The 25,626-nt window shown below is 41.2% G+C and overlaps 1 protein-coding gene across 3 annotated transcripts in view; it reads right to left on the reverse strand.

Annotated features, from left to right (window-relative positions):
• CDH13 (cadherin 13) overlaps nucleotides 1-25,402 on the reverse strand; it is a 534,614-nt gene extending 509,212 nt beyond the window's left edge. For all 3 annotated transcript variants that reach the window (XM_067302424.1, XM_067302423.1, XM_067302422.1), the window contains exon 1: nucleotides 25,296-25,402. In XM_067302424.1, coding sequence (XP_067158525.1) covers nucleotides 25,296-25,340 — 45 coding nt within the window. In that variant the 5' untranslated portion in view covers nucleotides 25,341-25,402. The remainder of the gene's footprint in view (nucleotides 1-25,295) is intronic.
• Nucleotides 25,403-25,626: the final 224 nt, after the last annotated feature.

A 25,626-nucleotide genomic window follows, 5' to 3' on the forward strand; every position in this document is an offset into this window, starting at 1 on the left:
CCATTAGTAAATCTGCCTGTGAATTAATACAAGAAGTGTCACGAGCTTGTTCAAGAGATTCAGGTGTAGAGTCAATATCATGAATGTTTCATACTAAACTTACTCGGATTGATCTAATGCCTCAACAAGCTCTCTGGGACTTGCATTAGTGTTTATTATTTATACATATAGTAGTAGGGCTCCTGGGTCAGGGATGCTGCACAACACAGAACAAAACACCCCATAGGCCTCAGACTTCCAGTTTAGAATACAACAGATAAGTCAGAGGAATATTATATTCATATATATATCTACACACACACACACACACACAATAAGCCCATACCAATTAGTGTTATTTGCAGATGACTAAATGAACCGGTTACTGATGCATTACAGCAGAGGAGAATTTTTAAAGAACTGAATGAGGACTACAAAGTGGTCTTGCACTTGCTTGCAGATAGCTCATCCTCAGTAAGAGGAGCAGCATGAGGAAAAAGTGTTTGCATCACTGGTAGAAGAGATAGCTGACATTTCAATAAGTCTGAGCAGACAGGCTCAAAGAACCTTAAAATGCCCAGGTTCAGTGAGGATTGATGCTGCCCCTTCTGAGAAGGGAACAGAAGAAAATTCCCAAGTCACTACGTTATCCAGTACAAAGTCCAAATCTCTTCAAAACTCATTTTGCCTACAAGCAACAGAGATCAAGGGCTTCTAAAAAGCTGAAAAGGCCACGTTACACTCATAATAGTACTTACATGAAGCTTTATTTTACTCTCCATAAGGGGTACAAGATCTATTTAAAGCAAGAAATATATCTAATGCTCGGGGTCCCTGGTACAAAACCTCTAGCTTCTACAGCAATGCAAGAAAGGAGGAAAGAGCTAGAATTCCAGCTCTTGGCTAAGATCCCAAACCTGACTTGGTGATATTTAAAACTTCTACTGAACAAAGCCATTGAACCCCTTCGAAATGCAAGCAGGCACAATCCACATTTCAGAGTCACTTGCCACAGTCATAACTAAGAAGTCTATAATTTGTTTAATGAGGAGGTCAAACACAGCCCCTTCACTGTTACACTTAAACATTGAAAGAACTTGCCCTTTCCTTTAAGGAAAGGAATATCAAAACAAACAGCTGCAAACAAAGTGCCCTCCACAATTCCAACCCACTTACTGTAGCACAGATGCAGCAAAATAAAAAGCCTATATTATCTTGCTGGCGAAAGACAGACAAATTCAAAACCTATCAGCTGTAAGTTGCTATTACATCACAACACAAGCTACAACAGCACTTGGGAAATTATTGAAATTGAAGTTGATACAATTTACCATCATCAAAAAGCTAAAATGAATTATAGGGAAAGAAAGACATTAGCAGAAATGCTGACTGTATTAGAAGTTTCTTCTGTTCAGACTATATCAAGAAAACTATTTTCAGTTTGCAGTTGTACTAGGGAGTCAGCTCCCTTGCAACATATAGTTGTTATTCTTCTCATTTTTAAAGTGTGTAATAAAACCATGAGATGATATTAGTGTTTGTAAGACAAATATGTCCATAAGGAGAAAGGAGCATTTTGCAAGAAGGGGTAATACAAATAGAAAGATTACCAGATAACACTTGAGGTTGAAAGGGACCTCTCAAGGTCATTTAGTCCTACCTCCTGCTCAAACCAGGGCTGACTGCAAAGTTAGACGAGGTTGCTCAGGGCCTCATCCACTTGAGTTCAGAAGAGTCTCCAAAGCCTCCCCATCCTTCTAACATACCACTTCTGTAATACCTTCAAAGCTCTCCCAAATGAAGTGATTTACAGTGTTACAAGGAGAGCTTTGCCTTTGGCTAAAGTAGATTAGGAAGCAGCTTTTAGAAAGAGTTCTTGTCACAATGGTACTCAGCTTGCATTCTCTACAGGAAGCAGACCTTTGCCATCTTAACCAGCTTCTCTTGCAGGTTTGAGATTAACAGTGTAAAACAACTGTTGCCTATTACAGTCTTACTGGCTCCAAAGAACTTGAGCAGTTGGAGTCCCACTAACTTCTACAGACTTGCAATCCCAGAACTCAGAAGCGCAAGGGCATTTACACTCCCTAGTCTCTGCACAGGGAGTGCTGGGCACATCTTCAGCCCAGGAGGTCCAGAACAGAGACGGGGAAATAAAAAGCCCATGCAGTGTGCATATGATTGGAGACAGCCAGCACTGTGCAAAAGCTTTTGGTCTGTCCCAGCTAGCACTTTCCCTAGCAATTCCCCAGCACACTGGGGATTAGGACAGGGCAGGAACCATTTCCAACAGGCATTCTGCATGCAAAATAGGGTGGCTGCATGGAAAGGCAGCGCAATAGTGCAGGCTACAACAAAACACACGGCCCTCCATGCTAGGTCACAGTCCTGAGCCTCAAGAGTGGCAGGAAGAAGCTACTTCTATTTGGGAGACAGAAGGTTTAATTTTCTTCTTCTACTGTAAGCTATTGCTTTTCATTCAAAGAATCAGTCTCTTCAAGTGACAGAGGAAGATGAAAAGGTAATGATATCACATCCTCCTCATTTACTTGTCTAATGGCAAGAGCATTCACTCGGATTCAGTTTCCTCCTTCATCCAAGAGAAATTCAAAGCCATACTTTCTCTTTCCCAGGAGAAGACCCTAACTGGTTAAAGCTAGGAAATTCTCCTGTTAAAGCTGCAGTACCTGGAACCCAGGGAGTATTTGCTGTTCTAAAAAGCATCATATTCCACTCAGCAACAGCTAAGGTTCAGTAACAAGGGAACACACTGCACACACAATCAAGCCAAGATCCTGTAAACACTTAGAAATTAACACAAGTATCCTATATATGCACAGCAACTTTATATTTTATAAATGACTTAACTGAAGGATTTAGGTCACAGTTTGTGGTGCATTTCAAAGTCTTCAGAATAAAAGATGCCATACAAAGTTATTATGCAGTTAGATTAATAGGAATTAGATTAAGTAAAAATAAAATGATGAAATCTCAATTCTTAGTTAAAACACTTATAGCGAAATTCTGGCATTACTGAGGCCAAGGGAGTTTTAGAATCAGCCCACTGGGAGTCAGAATGCCATCCATAATGAATTATAATATGAAATTACAGATATTTAGCATCCTCCAGCATGAGGCTATGATTATAAACCATTTGCACTTGAACACCCATACTGCATAACATTTTCAAATCAACTTATAGATAAAGCATCTGGATCATCCATCAAGTGTCATTTCACTGTAACAGAAAATAGAAAGGCATTTTTCTAGTTAAATGTGCCTAACATAAATCAGAAATTGTGCCTACCCAGCCACAGATCTACTGGCTTTGCAACAAATACATTCAGGCTCATGCTAGGCACAAATCAAGATGCCGGAAGGGTGACTTTAATCACTGTTGGAAGTAAACAAACATCAAAAGAAAACCAGTGCCCCAGATAAAAATAAACTTCATTGTGCTCGTGTTCTTAAGGAGTCCTCTTGTGTCCTTACTAGGAAGTGAAAGGAGAAAAAAAGACAGCCAGTATCACAGCTAGCTGTTTGCCCTCGTCAGGCATCCTTATCACAAATACAGAGTGAGAAAGCCTATTCTATTCATGTGTCAAAAAATATCAACATTATTCTATCCTTGGAGTGATATCATTCAGCACAAGCATAGTTTAAACATGAGCGAGTGACTGGATTGCCAAAATATTGGTGCCCAAAACAGAATTCACCCCGCAGAAGGATCAGGAAAGCAGTGCGAAAGGGAAGGCAAAGATGATACTTCCCACACGTGCTTTTTTCAGTGCCCTGCAATACTTCAGAGGTCCCATTCGGCTCCTTTACGAATTCCACCACCGACTTCAGAAGGGTCAGGCTCTGCCACAAGTAATGCCAAACACAGTCAGGTTATTTGGTTAACATCTCCGCTCCTTGCGGTGAGGAACGTAAAAGGAGGCGTTTATACAAACATACCAAGCAGCAGCTATTTGAACACGCTCTGCCACTCACTGCTGCTCCTATTGCTGGGCATGTCTGAAGCACCGGGCTGAATACTTGTAAACACCCATGTCAAAAACAGGAGAATTTCCACGTTCAGAGGGAATCCTCAGCAGATGCAGCCAGTGCTACATCATCTATTCGCCCCCAGTTAACAAATCTACCTGGTGCCCCAGGACAGAGCAAAAGCCCGAAACGTGAAGCTTTAGAACTGGTCTCGGGGTGGCATTACAGGCTGAGAGGCAAACTACAGCAGCCCACGGGCACCTCTAACCGGAAAGGGAGTGGAAAAGGCACGTTTTCTCTGCTCTCTTCAGGTGAGCTGCTCTGGTTCACATGATGATGCAGCCTAGCAATTCCCTTCAAAACTGAAGGTAGAACAGGAGAGTAAAAGCAACAAGTGACCTGCAGAGGGGAAAAACACTGCTGCCGCCTCACTCCTCCTTGGTTTTGGGGGGGGGGTGCAGGTTTTCTTCCAGTGCTCAGAGGAGAGAAATGCGATTATACATTACATTGACACAGGCAAAGCACTGGAAAGTTTCTCATAGAGGACTGGGGAATGAAAAAATGTGAAAGTTGTGATCTGTTCCAAGTTATGTTAACAGGATGCACTTCCATACCAAAACACTAGCGTACTTAAGGACTGAGATTGGTTTCAGTATTTCTTCTAGATTTGAGGTGATGTTTTGGTAGATTTATTTTTATAAATGTACCCCTGTTCTTAGTCCAACAGATTTTATGCATTCCTCTGCTCTATTTGTTCAGGTTTTGAACAATATACCATCTTCCTCCCACCCTTTCTCCTGACCAGACCTATCTCCTAGTGCACCTATTCTAAAACCAGCACTTCCAGGAAAATTAAGTGTGACAACTATGGATAAAATCATGTTTTGTTTGTATTTCAGGTACTAAACAGCTGCTACTAGATATTGCTACCAGATGTTCTGGAATTATATGCAACATTATGCTCAATTTTAACTTTTACAAAATCACAAGCTAATAAAAGATGACACTGCTGTAGTCAATGATTTATTAAAGGAAAAGCCATTAAGTTCCTTTTAAGCTTCACACCCTACTACCCCAAATAGCTCGTCATTATATACATCAGCAAACAGATGCAAATGTCTGTACCATTTTGAGATTTCAGTGCTACCCCATACACTAATTATATATCCAGATGCCTTTTGCTCTAACAGCCCTATGCACATCTGTCCATCTCAACCTGAACGCAGGGCGACTGTTCATTTCACGGTTAGACTACCTGCAAGATGACACAACTCCGGGATTCAGACATTTCACATCAGGATCATCTTTCCTGCCACTCAAGTGAGCTTGTGCACAGCTAAGGCAATATCTTATGCATTGAAAAATGCTGGAAAAAAAATCTGAATGCTGGGATGGTTAAGTAACAGAACACACAAAAGCTTGCTATGTTGCGTTCAATTCCATTTAGACACCTCACACTTCGAGTCATTTAAAATACCGGGCTTTTTTTGGTTTTGTTTTAAACAATGAAGTCTTATACACTTATGATAATCATGAACTACACACTATTTTGCTTAAGCTCCCCAGCTAGAGCCACAGAGCAGCACGCAATAGCCAATGCGGCACACAGCCTTTCCCATGCACAACCACCACAAACATAAGAACCAAAGGGGAGCGGCAGCCAGCAATTATAAACTGAGAATGGCCACGGATTCTTACGTACTAATGAAGCCTGGCACAGAGAGAGTAAATCCAAATAGCTCCTTTCAATCTTGTAACGGGAAAATACACACATTAACTGCTACAGAGAGTACTTTGAAAGTTTGTATAAATCTGCCTCTAGGCAAGCAAATAAAATATTCTACCTAATTTTGCTCTCAGACATAGCGGAAGGACCTCACCAACTAAAGCAAATTACCACAACGTGAAGCTTGCGAGAGCCCATTAGAGTCAAAGGCACTGCAAAAAGGTCCTTGAAGTGCAATCTAAATCACAAGCGCGTTCACTTAAGTCAGTGAAATTCCCCTGGGACAACATGGGGAACGGAGAGAAATACAAGTACAGAGGGGCTCCAACTTGACCCAAATTGACTTCAGTAGTTAAACAGGTTTAAGCCAAGAATGTGTGTATTGCTTTATAAATTTATTCTACTGTACATATATAATTTGGGGGAAGGGGGGAGAGCAAGTTCAAGAAAGGAAAAGAAAAGGAGAAGGAATGAGGGAGATCATTAATATACACTGGTCTCTCTTTGCCGAGGCCGCAGTAGCCACAGAATTTACCCAGCTGAGCATCTGGCTCCAAATATTTAACTGTTCAAAATTCTAGTGTGCATCCTTGCGTAGCAGAGCTTCTCTGACTAATCACGCTAGAGGTAACCACATCTTAAGTGTGTAGTTCTAAATTGAGTAATATTACCATTAATAACAGTGCCTAATTAAGACATCTATAATGTTTTTAATGAGAAAAATTGAAAGTCCTTCTGGAATTTTTCCAGTCAAATTAATTCTGAGGACTTTAGACATTACTACAAGTAATGTTACAGGAATTAGAATTAGGTCTAAATTAGGACATGTCACTGTATTTAAAAGAAGGGGAAAAAAGGAAACACGTTTTATTTCCTCCTTTATATACAATTCTCTGCTACAACATCTCACCACTGGGGAAGAGAAAAATACCATTTTGTAGCCTGCTCTATTGCTCTGCATATAGTTACATTAACACTTTGCTTTCAGTCTCTTTTTAAATATCTTCTGATCAGTATTCTCTTGGGAACGAGTATCTCCAGAATTTTAGTGACAACTGCTATGGTTTCTGCAGAGCCAGATCCTTTTGGCTATAATTCAGACAAGTCATGCTTGTCCAAATAAGAAGCTCCTGTGAGGCTGCATGCCCAAGTAGGGATCACTCAGGGGATTAAGAATCATCAGACCTAGATCCCTCTACTTGGGAGTAGGAAGGGGGGAGAAAAAGAAAACACAGTCCAGAGTGATGGTCTTCTCGGATGAGGCTCAGACATTTCAAAAGCTATCAAACCTGCGGATTTTTATTCATATTTCTAAAACTCCAGTCCTTCAAACTACTCCATGCACACACCCAGTTTACATTGCTGTGTTTCTTCTGCACTGCTTTCATCATGCATTTATATTCACTAAATTCTTACAAGTCTGCTATGCAGCTAGACAAGGCTACTTTGAAGACACAAAGACACTCCATCACTTACTCTTGAAAACAGCTCATTTGATCACTTTCTTTAATACCAGGCATGAGAGCTTGAATGTGTTCAAAAGTATAAACAGATTCAAAACATAAAACCCATTACTGTGTTCTGAGTGGATTTTTATGCAAAAAGCTCACCGGATTCAGTTTACAGTAGCATGGAAGCGAAGCCCTAACTGAGTTCAAATTCATTTTAAACAATTCAGAAGCTTTACTCTTAAGGCCTGACCATAAGTTATTAAGAGAATAATGAGTTACAAACCAAGTATAACCTTTGGGAGTAAAAGCAGCCAGTGTAATGTGACACAAACCCACAAAGCTTAGCTCTGATTTTGTCTGACCTACATTTTATTTACGTATATGATATTATCATATATTCGTATACATCTTCACATGCATATATACACACAGAGCACACACTTAATTGGGGTAACTAATGTGTTTACATTTCATTTTCCCTATCTATTGCAAAATGATTCTCTCCAAATTGCTTTCAGATTCCAAAACCCAAATTTAAATTCTGCAATTTTTTTGTGCCTTAGTTAACAGAAACACAACAGCATGTGTTTCAGGCAGGTCAGCTAATTGGGGTTTTTTGTCCTTGAGAGCAGAGACTGCAGAAAAGGCTTTTTCTGAATGCATTGTACTAATGCTGAGTACGCTGTTGGTGCTCCGACAATATCGTGAACGGGCTTACCCCGTAAAACAATTAGAGTTATGAGAATAGCAAGGTCATTGAGACACATGCACATTTCCTAAAAAAACTCTGGGAGGCTTACCCTCTTTCAAATCAGTTTTGTTTGCAAAAATGTTAACTTAATTGATATGCAAAGACTCTTCAGGGCACAAAAAACTGATTTTTCTCTCTTGTTAATACCATAAATATTAAAAGCAGAAAATATAAACAAAATGCTTTACTGACTTTTGACACAAATACACAGTCTGGATTTTTTATAAGTTACATCACAGTCATCACTCAAGTATAAAGCCAAAATGATGACAAAGTTCAAAAAAAAAAAAAAGCATCTTTTTCAAGGTCTTGAGACAATACAAACACTACATGCCACCTAATACATAGAAGCCTAAGAAAAAAAATACTAGTATTGAGCTAACAAATGGATATGGTGACCATAAATACAAATGAATATTTAAATTACATCTCTTACATTGGCTAAAATTACTTTGTTTGAGAGTTTCACCCAGAGGATTCTGACAGGATATTCAATTGTCTAATTCTTAACTGGTAGGATTAACCTCTGGTTTGACTCTTGCTATAAAAAACAAAGATCTTTTCACAGTAGTTTGCTGCAAATAATTTAACATGAGACTTAATAAAGGAGCCTCCATGTACAGGTTCATATGATGTTGAGTAGTTCTAGCTAATATTTCACTGAGGACACTCATCCTTCTGCTTTTATTCTCAAATTTGGAAACATGCAACATGCTTAAAATACTTACAAATACAATTTAAATTTATTCGCAGAGCAAAGAAGTTGACAGTGTATTCCTGAAATATAGAAACTCAGGTGGGAAAAGAAATATTCTTAAAAAACCATTGATCCCCATCTTGCTTTACTTTCAGTAATGCATTAATGTCAATGATGTATTTCAGGTTTATTGAACAAGAACAAAATGGTAACAGTAAAGCTTTCCCTTCGGGTGAAGTCATTTTGTTAACCACAATTCCCCAAGCACACTAAAAATATATCTTCATTGTCACAAGATGACTACAACGCATCTTTAAGAAAAGGATTAAATGCTGGCAGCTGGATGCACTGCAGAAATAAAGTAGATGGATGGCCTTTTATTAAGATACAAACTAGTTACTGCAATTAAAGCTTTAGTCAGGCCTAATAAATAGGAGGAGTGAGAGACTCTCTCAAGATTTCCCTGCAAGGCATGTTTGTCTGGGTTCTCAGTACCAGGGACAACACGTACTGACGGGCGATTTGGGTTTCCTGAGCCATGACTGCATCCTGTCAGAAGCTTTCCATAGGACTTTGCACAAGCCACTTTTTTTGCTTTGTACTTTGGTTTCCCCCTAAAAATAAATGAATATACTGGCATACAGAAAGTGAGATCCCATCATTAAGTAAGGTTATTCATGGCATCAAGTAATGCAATTCTGCCTTGGAAGATGCATCCACCAGGTATTCTTAACTACAAGAATAAATAACTGTAAAAGGCAGTTCAGAAGAAGCACTCTGAATATAGGTCTTCTATCTTCCCTCTGTATTTGCATTGCTATCCGGCTCAGGGCCTGGCTTCATACAAGTCCCATGCAACTGTTCACAGAAGAAACAAGTGCCCCAACTTCAGTTAAATTGCGAGACAAGCTTCTAGGATCTCTTGAAACTCAGCTCATCCATCTCTGAGCTATGCTGTTAACTACACCCTCAAAAGGCCGCAAAAGCTTGTGTCTGAATTTCAAACTGATAAATGCTAACATCTTTTGACTACTAACTTTTTGGGGGGTAGTTTTGTCACTTATCAGTTTCTGGCATTCTGAAGCCAACATATCAAAACCACTGGCTAGCCTCTGGTGGTCCATAAAAACCTTACAGTAAATCCTGCAGCTGGGGATGTGCTAGAGAGGAAAGAAATAAATGACTAGTGTAGGAAAAAGTATTGAACTAGTGCCAGCAGAGCATTTAGAGGTTTGTTTACTTTTAGTTTTATTTGCTTCGCAGAGCAAACCAAAACTTTTCAGAGCTCTCTTCAAGACAGAATTACTGTCCCCTGCCAGAAGTCCCTGCTCTAGAGCAGTCTGCCCAGCAGGTTTACTCAGAAACTTGGGAAACCCTGCAGACCTGACTCTGGGACAGTCTATCAGACATAACTGACCCCTCTCCAAGAGGGCAGAGTTGCTTCTTCATGTTAGCATACTTCAGTAGTACTGCAGAGAGATTTCTATTAGGTTTCCAAACCTTTTGTGGATGGGGAAAAGGAGGCAGAGGCATGCTCATTAGAGCCTAAAAAAAATCCCGGATAGCAAAACCTTACCTTTCTAGTCATTATACAAACACAGGACAAAACCATGCGACCCCAGACAGGCTGCAGCCCTGAGATCTCAAAGCTAGCCCATTCACAAGAGACAAGTTAAGACTCCTAGTTTCCATGCTACTTCCTTTATGCATTATTGGTGTACTGTAATGCTGAGTATATCAGAGACCACTCTTAGCAGCAAACAGAAGGTTAATCTTTCTAAAATGCAGTTACTCATAAGACCATTCTGACATTTCAGAAGTCAAGAGGAACTATTATTAGCTTATGTCTAATAATATTGCAAGTTCCCACCCATGGAATTCGTGTGCAATTCTCCACTGAACTGGCAGCCTTCGGTAATATCACTGCCACATGATTTGAACCAGGCAAGTTTCAAAAACATTGCCATAACACTGTGTAGCCAGCCTGAAAATATCTTCACCACTCTAGGGAGATGAGTGATCCCTTTGGAATTGGTTTTTGGAACTGTAAACTAATGAATCACTAGCAGCTTTAAAGCAGACAAAATATATTGCAACAGAGCACGTAGTGCTGCAGAACTGAAGGAAATCTGTTTACAGTGCTTCAACAGATACTTGAAATCAAGATGCTCAAGAAGGATGAGGCTGTTAAGAGAAAAGCAAAGCTCCAAGCGCTGTGAGCAGTTATCCCTACCCTGCGCCAGCAGCAATTCCCGACACCAGGTGTAGGCTCCCATCCCATGGGGTACCAGCCAGCAGCTGCAAGGCAGCACACAGCTCAGGGGAGGGGGTCTGGACAGAAACAGGGCAAGGGACAGAGCAAAAAGCCACTCTCTCCTCCTGGGTCCATTTGTGCATCTGCTTCAGTACTAAGTACTGAAATCAGAAGCAACTTTGTCACCATCTCAGACATTTACTGCCTAGATCACTCCAGCCACAGCTGCCTGGAAGCCTCATCAGTATTTATGCTATATTTGGTAATAAGACAAGGTTACCACCAAACTTCTTATCCAAGCCAAGAGAATTTTATGCATGTGGCTGGTGGGAAAAGATGTTGCTTTGCAGTTCAGATTCTTAAAGAAACAGTCTGATGGGAGAGGCTCTGAAAGCTAAGTCCACAGAGACTTTTCTGGGGCAGTACACCACCAGGAAGGTGAAGACCCAGATTTGAGAACCTCCTCAACAGGGGGACATTTGAACCTGCAACTATTGCTTAAGAAGGCTCCCAGTCCTACCCTTGCCCAAAGCTGGGCTGCTACACAAACAAAAATGCTTTGGGCCAGCAGACCCAGCAAAAAGGAGCATAACCTTGCAAACAGTTAAAGACCTTGTCTGGGGAAGACAAAGTTCTGTGTGCTAGTGCTTAGCCCAGGGGCTAATTACAAGGAGTTACCGAGTAAGACAGAATACCAAGGGACCCCCTCCTTGAAGGATGCTCTGCCCAGCAGGCTGCAGGCACACCGTCTTGCCTCCCTGCCCTCTCAGCCCCCACGAACACTATGGGCCTTCTGGACAAGCAGCCCTGCTTCAGCAAGAAGCCTTGCCACTAGCACTGAACAAGAACAGGGGGGTTTGTTCACAGGTGCTAACATAGCAAGCTGTTCAGATAGGTCACTGATTCACAATAAAATGTACAGAAAAAGGGGAAATTAAAAGACATGCTGATTATTTAAGCAGATTGCTCCAGATTTGCTATTAATGAAATCCCTGCAACCACAGCCACAGAAAGTAGCTACACAGGGAACCAGGAAATAAGTGAGATGAGAAGGCAAAAGTGTTTCTCCTTCCTGCACTGGGCTTGACCAGCACACGATGAGGAGGATACCTTAATAGAGGTGCTATTGTTTCCAGTTGAGCAGGATTTTTTGGGGATCTGAAGCTAATTCCAATGCACTAACTGCAAAAGTAGGTGTAGAAGTGCTAGACTGAAGACATATCCTCCACTCCAGCTGTTGCATAGCCTTTCTTCCCTTCCCAAAGGGACTTTGGAGAAAAATTCACCCTGCTCACTTTGCTGAAATCCCACCTCCACCCCCAGAGCGTGGCACAAAACCCTGCACACCCTGTACATTTCTTGCCTGCAGGGTGGGAGAGAGGCACTGAGTGTACTTCCCCTGCTTTTAAAGCAAAGGAATGTGCTCACAAAACAATAGTTTTACGAGGAAAAGGCAGGGAGTCTTCAGTTCTCATCATAGTTTGAGCCATATTCAGAATCATGCATGTTCCATAGGACTAGTCATGACCTGGGGAGCGGCAGCATAGCCTGCCTGGCATGCCCTGACTCAGTCTCTGTGCTATTTAAAAAACCCATCCCTTCTAGCAGGGGTTAGTTCAGGCCAAGGCTAAACCCCGCAGTGAGCCCACAACAGCACTAACTGAACAGGTACATTTACTCGGTATAGCACCCATGGAATTACTTGCTTCTTAGAGCTGCTCAAAGCAGCATTAAGAGCGGCTGCTAATAAAGGCTGCTAGCTAGCTTGGGAGCAGCACAAGTCTTCCAGTTTTACAGCTCCCTGGGTCAGCGCCAGATCAGAGGCTCCTGTACCACCCTACACTGCGCAGTATAGATGAGACTTCGGCCCAGAGATTTGAGAGAAAACTATCAGCACTAGCAATTTCAAGTGACACTTGCAGTGATACTTTACTCTTGCAATACAGACTCCTGCCCATCAGGCAAGGGAATCAAAACCCAGCATGCCAATTATACAGGCATAACTTTCCAAACAGTTAAAGCTTCAGGATGCAGCTCATCTGAACTACAGGGCCATCCCTGAACTGAAGAAAAGAAAGTTGACTTGAACCTCTGCTCTAATATGGCTTATAAGGAAAACCCACACACATTTCTATGGTAATAGCAGGTGCAAAATAGTGGAGCTCAGGTCTAGAAGCCCCTGCCCAACTCCATCTCCCAAAGTAGAAACAAGAAAGAACACTAGTTTATTTGCAATCTTTGCAGTTTCTTGCATGTCTAGAGTAACTATTTTTCTTTCTTGTTGTTTTATTTCTTTTCAGTATTTTTAAAGGTCAGATATATTTGCACTGTTGTGTTCTTTTCTTTATCAGTGCTTAAATGCTAGCACTGCCAGATGAATGAGTCACGCAAACACCACAGAAACACAGTACTAGAAGCAGATTCTTTGAATGTGAATTGCATGCTCAGTTGTCAGAGGAGGGCTGTTTCTGCTTGAAGCACAGAAGACCCGCAAAAAAACTAATGCCTTGCTTGCAAGTCTGCCTGAAGTCAGGTCCCCTTCCCTCTAATATTTGCTCTTCAGCTGGCTTAAGAGATGTCAGAAAATAAGAGAAAGGGGTAAGTCCCCTTATGAATGATATATTAGCAGAGGTGGGAGGCTTGGGGGAAGTCACATAACAGTGCCTGAGCAGCTGAGCAGGCCTTACAAAACTTTGGAGCATGTAACAGCTGGCCTATAAAACTCATTCCGCCAACAAATACTGCCTACTCTTAACTCCCCTCTCCCTCTCCCCCCCCCCCCCCCAAGATCTGGCTGTCTTCATACCTACAGCCAGAAAGATATGTCCTTTCCTTAGAGCTCTCTAACCCTTTCTTACTTTCCATTTTCTCCAGGACACATTCACTTTTGCTGCTACACAGCTAAGCAGTATGCTATGTTACACTGTAGATGGGTAAAAAAATAAGTGTGCGTGTGCATGTACAAAGATTTTTATATATACACACACAGGCATACAAATAGTTTCAAAAGAAACTGCAGTGAGCTCTCCTGCCATATCTGGTTTAGCCTCACATCTTATCCCCCAGGTTGTCCTCTCCTCTTTCCTTTCCTATTCCTTCCCCATCCAATTAGGAGATGCCTCTCCTCTAACTGACTAAGTCTCATTTCATCTGTGCCCGTAACAAGTGTCCCAAAGCATCAGTACAATGGATTTCATGACCATGAACAGTGTCAAAGCAGCATACAGATAGATATCATCCATTAAGGCATACAGCAAATAATAAAGTCCCACCAAAACATAAAACAGAAGCACATTCTGTGGTTGGGCAGCTAATGAGTGCTTGGAACCTGGGAACAGATATAGGGTTTACAAAGGATTAAATTGCCTGCCTCTCATACACCAGCACGCTATAAAATTGGAGTAAAGTACTGCTATTTCTTGATGCCAACAAGTTCAGATCCAGGTATGAGAACAAGCTCTAGACATAGGTATCAGCCTAAACTCACAGACAAGATTCCTGAATTTCCATGTATTCCAGTAACATGTAGAGTCAGACTGGACTCTGAGCTCTATTCTAGTATATATCCATTAAGCATAGCAGAAACATAAAAGGCTATTTCTGAAGTCCTAGCAGCTGCAAAAAAAATTACAAGGCATTGAATTCCATTTAGCTCTCTTCCTTTGTTCCATTTTCCCTTCCAGCTTGGTGTGTTAAGGTTTGATCTTCTTTCTCATATTCCTTTGTCAGCATAAGGAAAGGGACAAGAAATTGAGCAGCTACGTCAGCAAGTTTATTACTAAATAACTATACTGGTACTTCTGGCTTTTTAAGAGCTCAACAACTTTAAACCCTTAATAGGGCAGTCAGGAAACTTGGAGCTAAGTTAAATTGTCCTTTCCACGTGTGCAGCTAGAACTGGACTACCTGAGAAGAATGGAGGAGAAAGGAGCCAGGTCATAAGAGAACAAAGTCCCAGGGTACATGAAATTGGAGAAATTCTTTGACTAACATCTCTGCTTCCTATAGGGACAAAGGCATGCTCATCAAACCCACTCTTCATTCTTCCTTGAAAAGTTCTTAATGCTTGTGGTGTTGTTAAGAAAACTCTTCAGCTGCAACAGCATTTTATTAGTTAATATGAAGACGACAAAAAACACACAAGACTTGGGCCAGATACACAAGTAATAGTAAAAAGCTCGTATTTGCCTACCACACTAACTAAAGGTTAGAATTTAATGCTGAGGCAATTCTAGGCAATCTGCAGGTTACTCAGTGAAAATAACCAGGATCTACACAAAGTACTCTAGGAATGTGACTTTCCTTAAGAACATTTGTTTTTCTTTGTGCAGCAGGAAAATCCCCTCCTCTTCATCTATCAGCAAAAAAGAAATACATCCAACAAACCTTATAAGCACCAAGAAAAATAACTGGGAGGGACTTTCCACAGACTTCAAGAAGGGCTTAGTGAAGTCCATCTCAGAGGTTGAATTATTTTTACTACTATGTTTTAACTCGTCTCTAAGTGGCCATTTTTTTTTGCAGTAACTAGAAGCTCTAGAAGAAAGTTTGAACAGAAAAACTAAAAGCATTCTGAGACTATCTGAATTTCTTGGAGCAGATTAAATGGAACAGAGTAGAGCAATTTGAACAAGCAAGTTACAGATATTCTGATGCTTCCAGTCAGCCTGGAGGTAAGGAAGGGAGAACTGCTCATGCTGTGCATGATCACATTTTCTTGCTTCACATCCCAGCTAGACTCCATAAACAGAGCATACAGAAAAATCAGAAGTCAAGAACAAGCTGGAAAAAAGGTTTTGTTCAGTTCAGGTTCAGTATGAGTTCTGGCAGAGAACCAATTTGGTTTCTATTTTATCCAGACTCATTCAGCCATCCATAATCAATGTTTGGTTCCCACATGCAGAAGACAAGAAATAGATGCTACACTTGTATGCCTTTGACTCATGAAGGAACAAAAGCATTGAAAATAATGTTCTGGAGAAGCAAGTGCAAGATGATGATCCTCATCCCTGAGGGACATTAACAACTGGGGAGAGGCTGCTGTTCCACAAAGTCAGACATTAGCTTTTAATAATCCATGCAAGTCTACAGATTCTCATGCTTTGGGCTCCCCTCCCACACCCCAACACCAGTTCCAAAAAGAAGTTCCAGCATTTAGGTGCATCTTGCTAACAACGATGCTTTCTGACAGCAATATCACACTGCCAGGAGCTCAGCATGGGACTGGAGCAGCCACTACCAGGCAGCTCATCTACCAAAGCAGCCCAGGCTTTAGGTAGCCTTTCCTCCACCTTCTCCACTCTGAGGGATGGGAACACCTACCAGCAAACAGACATGGTGGGGGAATACCATGTTGCTGGGAGTAGGTCTCATGTTGGGGTGCAAATTGTCCAACACCTCTTCCCTACCCAAATATTGGAAGCATGTCTGGTTGTACATTGCCCACTGCTGTTTACCCCAGTCTGCTCTGGCCCCGGATGCTGTGAGGATATGGCACTGCCAGCCCCATCCTCTTCCTCAGTTCCAGCAGATCATTCTGTCAGCAGCCATCATATACACCTCAGCTATAAGCACACTCCATTTTCCTTATACCTAGAGGAATTCTGGACAGTTATTATTAACAGTTTTTATTTCCATATAGTAGAAGCTTTAGTTATCAGCTGAACAGTGCTATGTAGTTCTTTGACAAATCATAACTATGTTCTTGAGAGTTCAGCAGAATTAAAAAAAATATATGTACACCAGTTTGATTGGCCTGAAGACTGAATTTATTCCGGGCTCCCACCAATCAGAATTAATCTTTGGATAGTACAATGAACTGTCACTACTGAATCAATATATAGCAGCAAAAATGACAGCAGCCTACATCATTACTCAACTAACATAATAGAACTAAAGTCATTGGAACAGGCACATGTTGGAGGCTGTCTCCCATTTCAGAATAATGCTCCTGTCGTAACTCAGCATTTATTTTAGGGAAGCAAGGATAAATTCATTACCATTTGCAAGGTGCTCAGATTATAATAGTAATAGAAGCCATGTAAGCCTCCCAGTATGTACACCGTAGAAATACACATGGCACTGATACTAACCATCCTTCACCTAGCTAATGCAAAGCAGGGCAACGCAATCAACCCATGCCAAATGAGGACCTGTTCCCCTGTATGAGCAACAGTATTTTGCTGCTGCAAACTCAGAAAACTGAAGTTAAGATATGCAAGACCAGAAGTCACTTCCACAAGATACAAGTGTCATACTTTATTGCCAGCATAGCAGTACATCCTTACCTCATTTCCTGGTAACATGCTGTATCTGAAATTATGATTTAAGAAGCTGCTGCTTTGCTAGATTGCAATAATCAGTGCCACCACTGCACAGAATGCTACACTTCCGCATTGATAGCCAAACTGCATAGATCCAACAATTAGGGAAAACTACTGATGACATATTTAAAACCTGGAGATTGTACTCTGCTTAATCATTTTTGAATGAGATCTTATAATTAAGAAGAGCAGAACAAAATAATGATTCCAAAAATGGAAGCAAATGTCAGTCCCTTATCTATTTCAGAACAACAGTACTGCAGATGAGTGCAAAAAGGTGTACTTATTACGCTAGACTTTAGCAACCATCCTTGCACCTTCATCCCACTGAGTAATATTTTCTGCCATGATATTATCATGTATTAATGAAAGGTGGTCAAATACTGGCCTAACTATTTTGGTATTCAGGTCAGAGCTTTATATCAGTAGATTAATAAGATTATTGATATTCACAAGTCAAAATTCATATAGAGTTCAGAGCCTCAGTTAGCTCAATCAGATCATCAATTATGAAAACAAGACATTCTGGAAAAGAATAAAACCACCTGGACTGACAAACAAACCCAGCCTTCAGGCAGCAGGCTAATAAAAAAGCCCTATAGTACAAACTGATTTTCATGCACATTTATATTTAACTTCATTCTCATTTATCTTTACCCACAGTGTTTTTTCCCCCTCATTTCACCTGGATAAGGATGGTAGATAACATCCATGACTTTTTGGTGCTTGTGAGACCAATGATCTTATCTTGGCAAAAAGCCAGACTGAATGCGTTTCAATTTGGCCAGAGTTATCTAACTGTACAAAGCTCCTCAAATCTGCAGCTGAGATAACCATTCCTACCACGTGGAGCAGTCAGAGTTACTCAGCTTCCTCCGATAGAGCTGAGAAACAATGGGTCTAACCGGGAGGAAAGGCCCATCAGATTCGAACAGCTAATTCCATCTCCTTTCACTTAGGGAGCAAAGCACCAGACGCTTTGGATTTCCTGCTTTGTCAACTATACAGCAGCTGTATGTTCAACTCTCGTATTCTGCTATAGTTGTTTATTTGATAAAGTGTGGTCCCTCAGGGAAAACAGAGGGCTGCCTCCAGAAACATGACTACAAACACCTTATTTGGTACTCAAAGTCAGCAAGTTTGTCAGGGAAAGATGGGAGATTTAGGGAAAACTGTTCCCAGGGTTTTGTTTCTCCAAGCCATTACTAGTAGTTGGCTCAAAGTCAGAATGTGCCTGTCGCACTTTAAAGACCACCCTATACCAAGATTAAAACAGGCTGGGGAGGGTACAACTTGGTGATAATTTTCCCATCCTTGTGCAAGCTATGGATCATATTCCTAATTCATGGAAGCTGGACTAGCTCCCTAGCTGATCTAAATGAGTTTAGAGCAGCTTAGACTTTCTGCCCATATACTGTGACTACAGCAAAGGTAATCAGCCTTTATTTTACTCTTAGGGGGTTCAAAAACTCCCTGCATTTGACCCTGCTCAGGAGAGTTGTCTTTAAAGACAGTTTGAACAGACCCTTCTTACAATTCCAAGTTATGCCAAGACACTGAAAAGAAATCGATTAAGAGTCTATAAAGTAGATGAGCCAATTATCAGCACGTTAAGTATGTTCTAACATGCTTTTTTGCTCTGTGGCGATTCAAACAAAACTCAGTGGGCTAGCAAAGATCCTATGGCTTGATCTGAAGCTATATGAGAAGTTATTCATCTCTCCTCTACCTCTGACAGATTTTGTTACTATCCATGCAGAGGATTGCCATTACTGTACAGCCTCAGTAGTCCTGCAGCAGCATTTCCAGCTCACCTTGCTGACTTTGCAGTGGAGCAGACAGGGAGCACTCACACTTAACAGGGAAAGAAGGGGCAACAGCCAACTTCAGCACACTACCTGTGTAAGCAGCAGTTAATAGCTGAGAACAACTTACAGATATAGATGTTTGCAAGTGAGCATCTTTTACATCCTAAATTCAAGATGTGATCCTATAATTTGCTCCAACATTGATACATATTTCTTTGCATGCAGCCAGAACAGTGCTATGACAGCTTGATGGCCTAGTAACTGGTTTGCAGCAGAGTCCTTGTTACAGACAAGTACTGTGAGGTCCATCTGCCATGATTACTTGTTTGCCAAAAAACTTACTTAAACTTTTGGAAACAGTTTGCCTGTGCTCATAAGTTAGCCCATAAGTTTCAAAAATAGAAGTTACTTACTCTTCATAACATACCAGACTGCAAATTACCAATAAGGAATTAAACATCAGTTGTTGACAGCAATAGAACAAAGGAGGTCAGAGTAAGAAAGATAGCTATTATTAGTCTAAAAACAACACCACCACAAACACTGATAATTTTGGGAACAGCACCTTTATCAAGTGGAGTCTGAGAAAGCTTAGGCAATAAAAGCTGTTATAAATTCCAGGGAACTGCTCATGGGTGCCCAATTTTGAGACTCCTCAAAGCCTCCTTAAAAACAAGACCCCTTTAAAGATATCAATTAGCCACCTATAAATGGATGTTCACAGATATCAGAAGTTATTTAAACACCTTAATCAGCTTTTCCAAGTGGTTAGAGATACTGATGAACTGCCATGTGCTGAAGAGATTTTTCTACACTCCACTCAATAGCTCCTGTTTATTTTGGTTAAAACTGTTTCAAGAACAGACTAACTCAATCAAACCAAGTCTTAAATTCCTCCTTTTTTCTTTAGCCAGGAAAATTAATGGTGCAAAAGTATTGGAGAAGGTAGGAGAAATGAATTCCCTTCATACAAAACAGTGAGGCTTTTCAAGAACGCTGCCGATGGAGAACACAGTCCACATAAGTCAACACTAACAAGCAAGCAGAAGGCAAATCTGAGGCCCTTGAATAATGAAGCCTTGGTTAACAAAGCAACAGACTTATTTTTCCACTCCTTTATTTGGCATTTAAGAGCCTACCAGTTTATATACATTAACATTGCACTAACTGTGGGACTTAACAAGTGACAGAAAAGCAGTCTCCCATCTGGGCTAGACCCAGCCATCCTGCAATTAGGGCAGGGCAACAACAGAGCCATGATCAAGAACCCACTATCATCATCCAGAGTAAAGGGGGAAGAGCTATAGCCCACTTAGTCTCCTAATTACAGCAAATACCTCTTCTCTTTCCATCTCTCCTCCCCAGTGGAGATGTGTTCATTGTCCTTTTGTCTACACAAAGGAAACTTTGCTGGCTAGAATGCCAGCCATAAGAAAGACTTATACAAAAAATACCTGGCACTAGGATTGTCAAAGCAGAATAAAGTAGTGACTTCCCTGAAACTAGTCAAACAATCCCATTAGCCTCATTTCTGCTTCAAGCCCCTCTCCTCCTCCAAAGTCTTAAACTGGCCTAGGAACTCCAAAACCTGAGCCAAAATCCTGACACATGGGTCCAATCCAGCAGCCAAAGGTAAGAGATGCAACTTCAGCTACAATGCAGGAAGAGTATAACTGAAACAGTTACCTAGCTTGCCCTTACAAATTATAAGAATAGGAAAAGCCTACTTACCCAGTCACTAATAGGAAGAAAGCAAAAGGCAGAGCTTCATGTCTCTGAATAGCCATCACTGTTGTTTCAACAGAGTACTAGTAGTTCCTGTTGCACTAGTCTATAGAGATGCCTTTTAGAAATACTTGTTTCTTAGCTGACAAGTCACTAAGAATCAAGTCAGCATCCCCCATGGTCTGCAGCACAAGTATTACATGTGATAGAATAAACTTTCAGTTTCTGATCATCAGAACCAGAACCCATGCCCCAACACATTGCCTGAGCTATGCCTTGAATAGAAAGATAGCATTGCAAGTAGTAAACTAAGTGGTTTTAATTGTAATGTCATAACTCTAGCAGCACTTTCATGACCAGTTTCTACTCATCTACTATACCAAGTCTCCCTTCCTCATCAGGGAGAAGTCTGGTCAGGTCCTATGTAAGCACAGCTTAAAAAGGTTAGAGCTACTGCCAGAAGTCATACTAATTCACCAGATATGATACTTCCCTCCAAGGCAGCATTTGACAAATAGTATAGCATGGCTGCTAGAACAGCTCTGTGTTTTGCTAGATACATCTTTCGAATGAGATATGCAAGAGGAAGGTCTTTTTGGCTGCAGCATCAAAAAAAGATGGCCTGAAACAGGCAGGATTAAGGGTGTTAGCTGGATCACAAAGTGTTCATCAATACAAGTAATTCTACATAATAATTGGCAGTGGAGTTTCTTTACCATTTTTTGAAAATGCTCAGATATACACAAGATATGAAAAACTCTTACTCTGTTTAATATTGCTTATTATTTCAGAAGAAAGACCTACAACAAAAAGATACAAGAGGGAAATGTTTGGTGAGAACTTGAACATAATCCTTTAATGTTCTTTCAGCAAAGTTAGTGTGAACAAGATTTTTCTTTTCTCCTGAAGCTGATAAATTTCTCTTGCTTTTTACATATTGGTGTTGACTTTTGAGCTGTGCATGGAGCCCTCTTCTGGAGAAATTTGAAAAATAAAGCATAGCCCACATTGCTGCATTCTTAAGCTATGTATTTGGAAAACTGTTCTAGGACTAATTCTCTCTATTCACAAATTGATATACTTGTAAAAATCTATAGTTTTTTCTGATTCATTTAGTTACATCCAGCAGAACTTGAGTTGTTAGAACTATCAAACAATGATTTATTTTTTCCTTGTCATGTGCTTTACTCAAATTTTGTTAGATTCATCTGTCTGCATGAAATGCATTAACATACAAAAGCAATCCTTTGAATGACTTGTTTTAGAACAAATAAATACTTTACATGTAAACTTCAGAAAATATCCTTTGGGGAAAGCCTGAAAGAATCTCCTGTTCAACTTAAAAATCTCTAGGTATTTACTGCAAACTGTATACTTTATAGTTAACTATGCAGTTCAAGCTACCAGATTACACTCAGCTTTTGTCAACTTCAGATCAATGAATATATTACAGATATGAATCTTATAGATATGCTTTTTAGTTTTAAAGGTGATTATGAATTAAAGGGTTCCTTGAAACATCATCTTCAGCTGCTCCAGTTAAAATAATGTCCAATTTTCCCCTCTGTGGAAACAGAACAGTCAGTAGTAGGGCACACCAAATCTTTGTAGGAGAGAGGAAAAAAAAACATGTCACCCATCTGTTTAATATAACCTTCATTAACAAAGCAGCTCATGAAGTATGTTTGTGTGAAGCTTCCCATTAACATCATCCTCCTTTTAATGCCTCAAAAGAAGGCTTTTCCATGTTTAACAAATAAATGCAGACCAAGAAAAGAAAAACAGTGACCAGTTTTATAAATGACCTTTTCAGTAAAAATATATACAAGATTTTAATTTTTGTCACTTCATATTCTCATGAGCAGAGTAATTTTCTCAGACTTTCTACACTGTAAACTTTGCCATCATTATTGTGAAATGGAGATCTTCCTTTCCTTTACTTCTACAGAAGGTATTACAATACTGGATTGCTGTCGTTTAGACATCGTTTTATCAAAACTGAGCTTTGCTAGTTCCACTAGCATTGTATTATGGGAGCCATTATTGCTACTGCTGACAGAGGGAAAACAAAAACAAAAAACTTATGAAAAAATCCTAGCAAAATGTGTTACAACCACTACACTGCCAGATGGCTGCATTTGTTTAATATGTTGTTTCTCACATTCTTCTGTTTACTTTTCCTGTCACATGAAAGTTGTGCATGTGTTGTGTCAAAGAAAAGCTGACTAGCATATAACAATTCTCTTTTCTCTGACATGCTATCACCTGTAATTCATACCTTAACATGGCAATATTCAGCCATCTCATTCCTGAGAGCAGATTTGTGTATCCTTCCTCATTACAAGCCAGATTCATTTCCTAATGAATTAGCTTTGACATGATACATGAAGTCAACTAGGGGGATACATAAAGCCACCAGGTAGAGGCATTGCCAAATAAAGCTACATCTGCTAATGAAGGTAGAGTGCAAATTCAACACTTCAATATCGAGCTATATTAAAGCACTACAAGCTCATCTCAGCCCAACAAGTCAGAACTGAAACACCAAACTAGTGCTGCAAGTTAAGAATAAAGTACACTCTTAAGTTGCTTTCAGGATCAGGTGTACAGCACCTTGTAAAATTGCAAGTAATTACTGATTTTAAAATAACAGAAGCTACATGGTTTAAGAGGCCTTAGAAGTCTGTCCTTCTCTATCATAGACATTAGGTTTTACAATAAGGGACTGCTAAAGAAAACCCAAACTCAAGCCTATTAATTCAGTATGGCGTGCTAGAAAAGACCGGCAAAAAGGACCTGAACTCATGGAGGAAACCAAGCAGATAGCAGTGCAGAGGGCAGGCTTCAAGCCTGAGGTCAGGGGCACCCAGGTGGCCTGGCCACACGCTGCCTCCGTGGCACCCGCTGCACCCTCTCCCCAGGCACCCGCACTCCCCGAGCCCAGCTTCCCGTGCCAGCAGCCCCAGCCCACGCTTGGGTCTCAGCCCACTTTCATAACTTCTCCTCCCAGCACCCCAGGCATTCCCAGCCTGCTGGAGCCATCAGCCCTCACCAGGAATAGCAGCATCCCCTCTCACCACGGTCAGCCTCAGCAGACACCTGGCTGGCAGCCTGCCGGAGAGCCCTCCTGCACCGTCCACCAGCTTCAGCCCAAGCCGCTGGGGAGGGCTCCCGCTAGAAACCCTACATACAGCCCCAGCACACGCTGGTCTGGCACCTCAACCACCTCCTTCACCAGCACATTCAGGCACTGCACCTGTGACCCTGAGCAGCTGCACTCACCCTGGCTAAGGGAAGACCCAGGTCCCCAACGTAATCCCATTTATTACACTCCCTGAAGCGGGGCTTGCTCGCATGAATCCCCCGTCACCATCACCTGCTGTCCCATAACTTCAGGCACCCAGGGCATGCTTTCACTCCTCATCCGGCTGAACTAGGACCCAAACGTCCTAGCTGTGATCTGCAGCATTTACGCGTTCAGCTCATCCAGCTGCCTCCTGCTTACAGGCTCTTGGCATGTCTCCCTTCAGCACTAAAGCTCTCCCAATAGCAAAACCTCACTATTTTCTCTTCACCATCCCATTTTGAAAAAGCAGACTAAATTCCCTCTGGAGATTGCTATCACAAGCAAGTGCACAGGCTCAGTGTCCCAAGCACTAGTTCAGCACTCTAACACCTACCAACCCCCTAAGGGTTAACAAAACCACTTGATCCCAAGTGAAAGAGGAATTCACTTTTTTTAATCTCTACTCAGGGCACAGGATGCCGGTGCCACGGTCACTAAATGCAAGAGTTTACAGGGCTCCTAAGGCAAGAAGCGATGCATTTATCCTGGACAACAACAAAGGAGCCTCAGACCTCTCACAGTGCTTTCAAAAAGTGAGCCCTGCGCTAGTAGCAGGAGGGAAAGAGCAACCAGGAAAAATTGAGAAGTCGGAGGCCGGCAAGTCCCTTCCCCTGACTGACAGCAGCAGCAGGGCTGTAGCGGCTCCGTGTTTTTAAGGCTGGCTGCTTTTTCCTCTGCTTTCTGGCAGAGGGGGATCTATTACATTTAATAAGAGAAAGGCTACATAGCAAGTCACTAACAGAGTATTACACATCTATCAAGAGAGCGTGCGGGGAAGGGAACCTTTTGCAAGGTCTGATTTTATTTTTCTTCTGTATCCCCCCTTCCCTTTTTTTTTAAAAAGCAGTAAATAATGTGAACTGCCTATAACAGCCTGTAAGCCTACTACCCAGCAAAAGCCAGAGGAAAAAGGCAAATCAAAGTTGCAGCATTTGATACGACAGAAAATATTGCTGCTGCAGCTGCTGCCGAGACACTTGAAAGATTCCCCCCAATCACCCTCCCTGAAAGGAAGAAAATACTATATAACACACAGCAAATTTGTTGTAATTGTAAATCAGGGAGCTATGAGATTCTACATTCCTAGCAACTGGCTTATAGCAGAGATCTTGCATCTTTCAACAGTAATTCAAGCAACGTATAATTACTAAGAAATCAGACCTGAATTACAAATACTTCCAAACCCAAAAACACATCAGAGAAGGAAGATGAAAGAAAGCAAGGAAGAAAACCACACACATTTCTTACCTGGGACAGTAGAAAGGACAGAGCAAGTTGAGTTTTGTGCTGCATTTTGCCAGACTAGAAGGTACCAGAGGCTTTTTCATTCATGCACTCGGCTGCACTGAGCATATTTTCACTGTGAAACAGCCTTTGAGAAGAGACTCTGCCTTGAGAGCCAGCCAACTTCCCAAATAGATCAGCAGCATCATCACTAAAGCATTGGATAGAGTCTGATGACCAGAACCAATGGCTTTACAAGGATGATTTCTTCACAAAGCATCCCCATTTTGCATCACACATATTGGGCAAGCACCTCTCACAAACACAGCACCTTAGAATGCAAAAGCTTTGGTGT

Source organism: Apteryx mantelli, chromosome 10, assembly GCF_036417845.1.
Source record: "Apteryx mantelli isolate bAptMan1 chromosome 10, bAptMan1.hap1, whole genome shotgun sequence".
NCBI classification, from domain to species: domain Eukaryota; kingdom Metazoa; phylum Chordata; class Aves; order Apterygiformes; family Apterygidae; genus Apteryx; species Apteryx mantelli.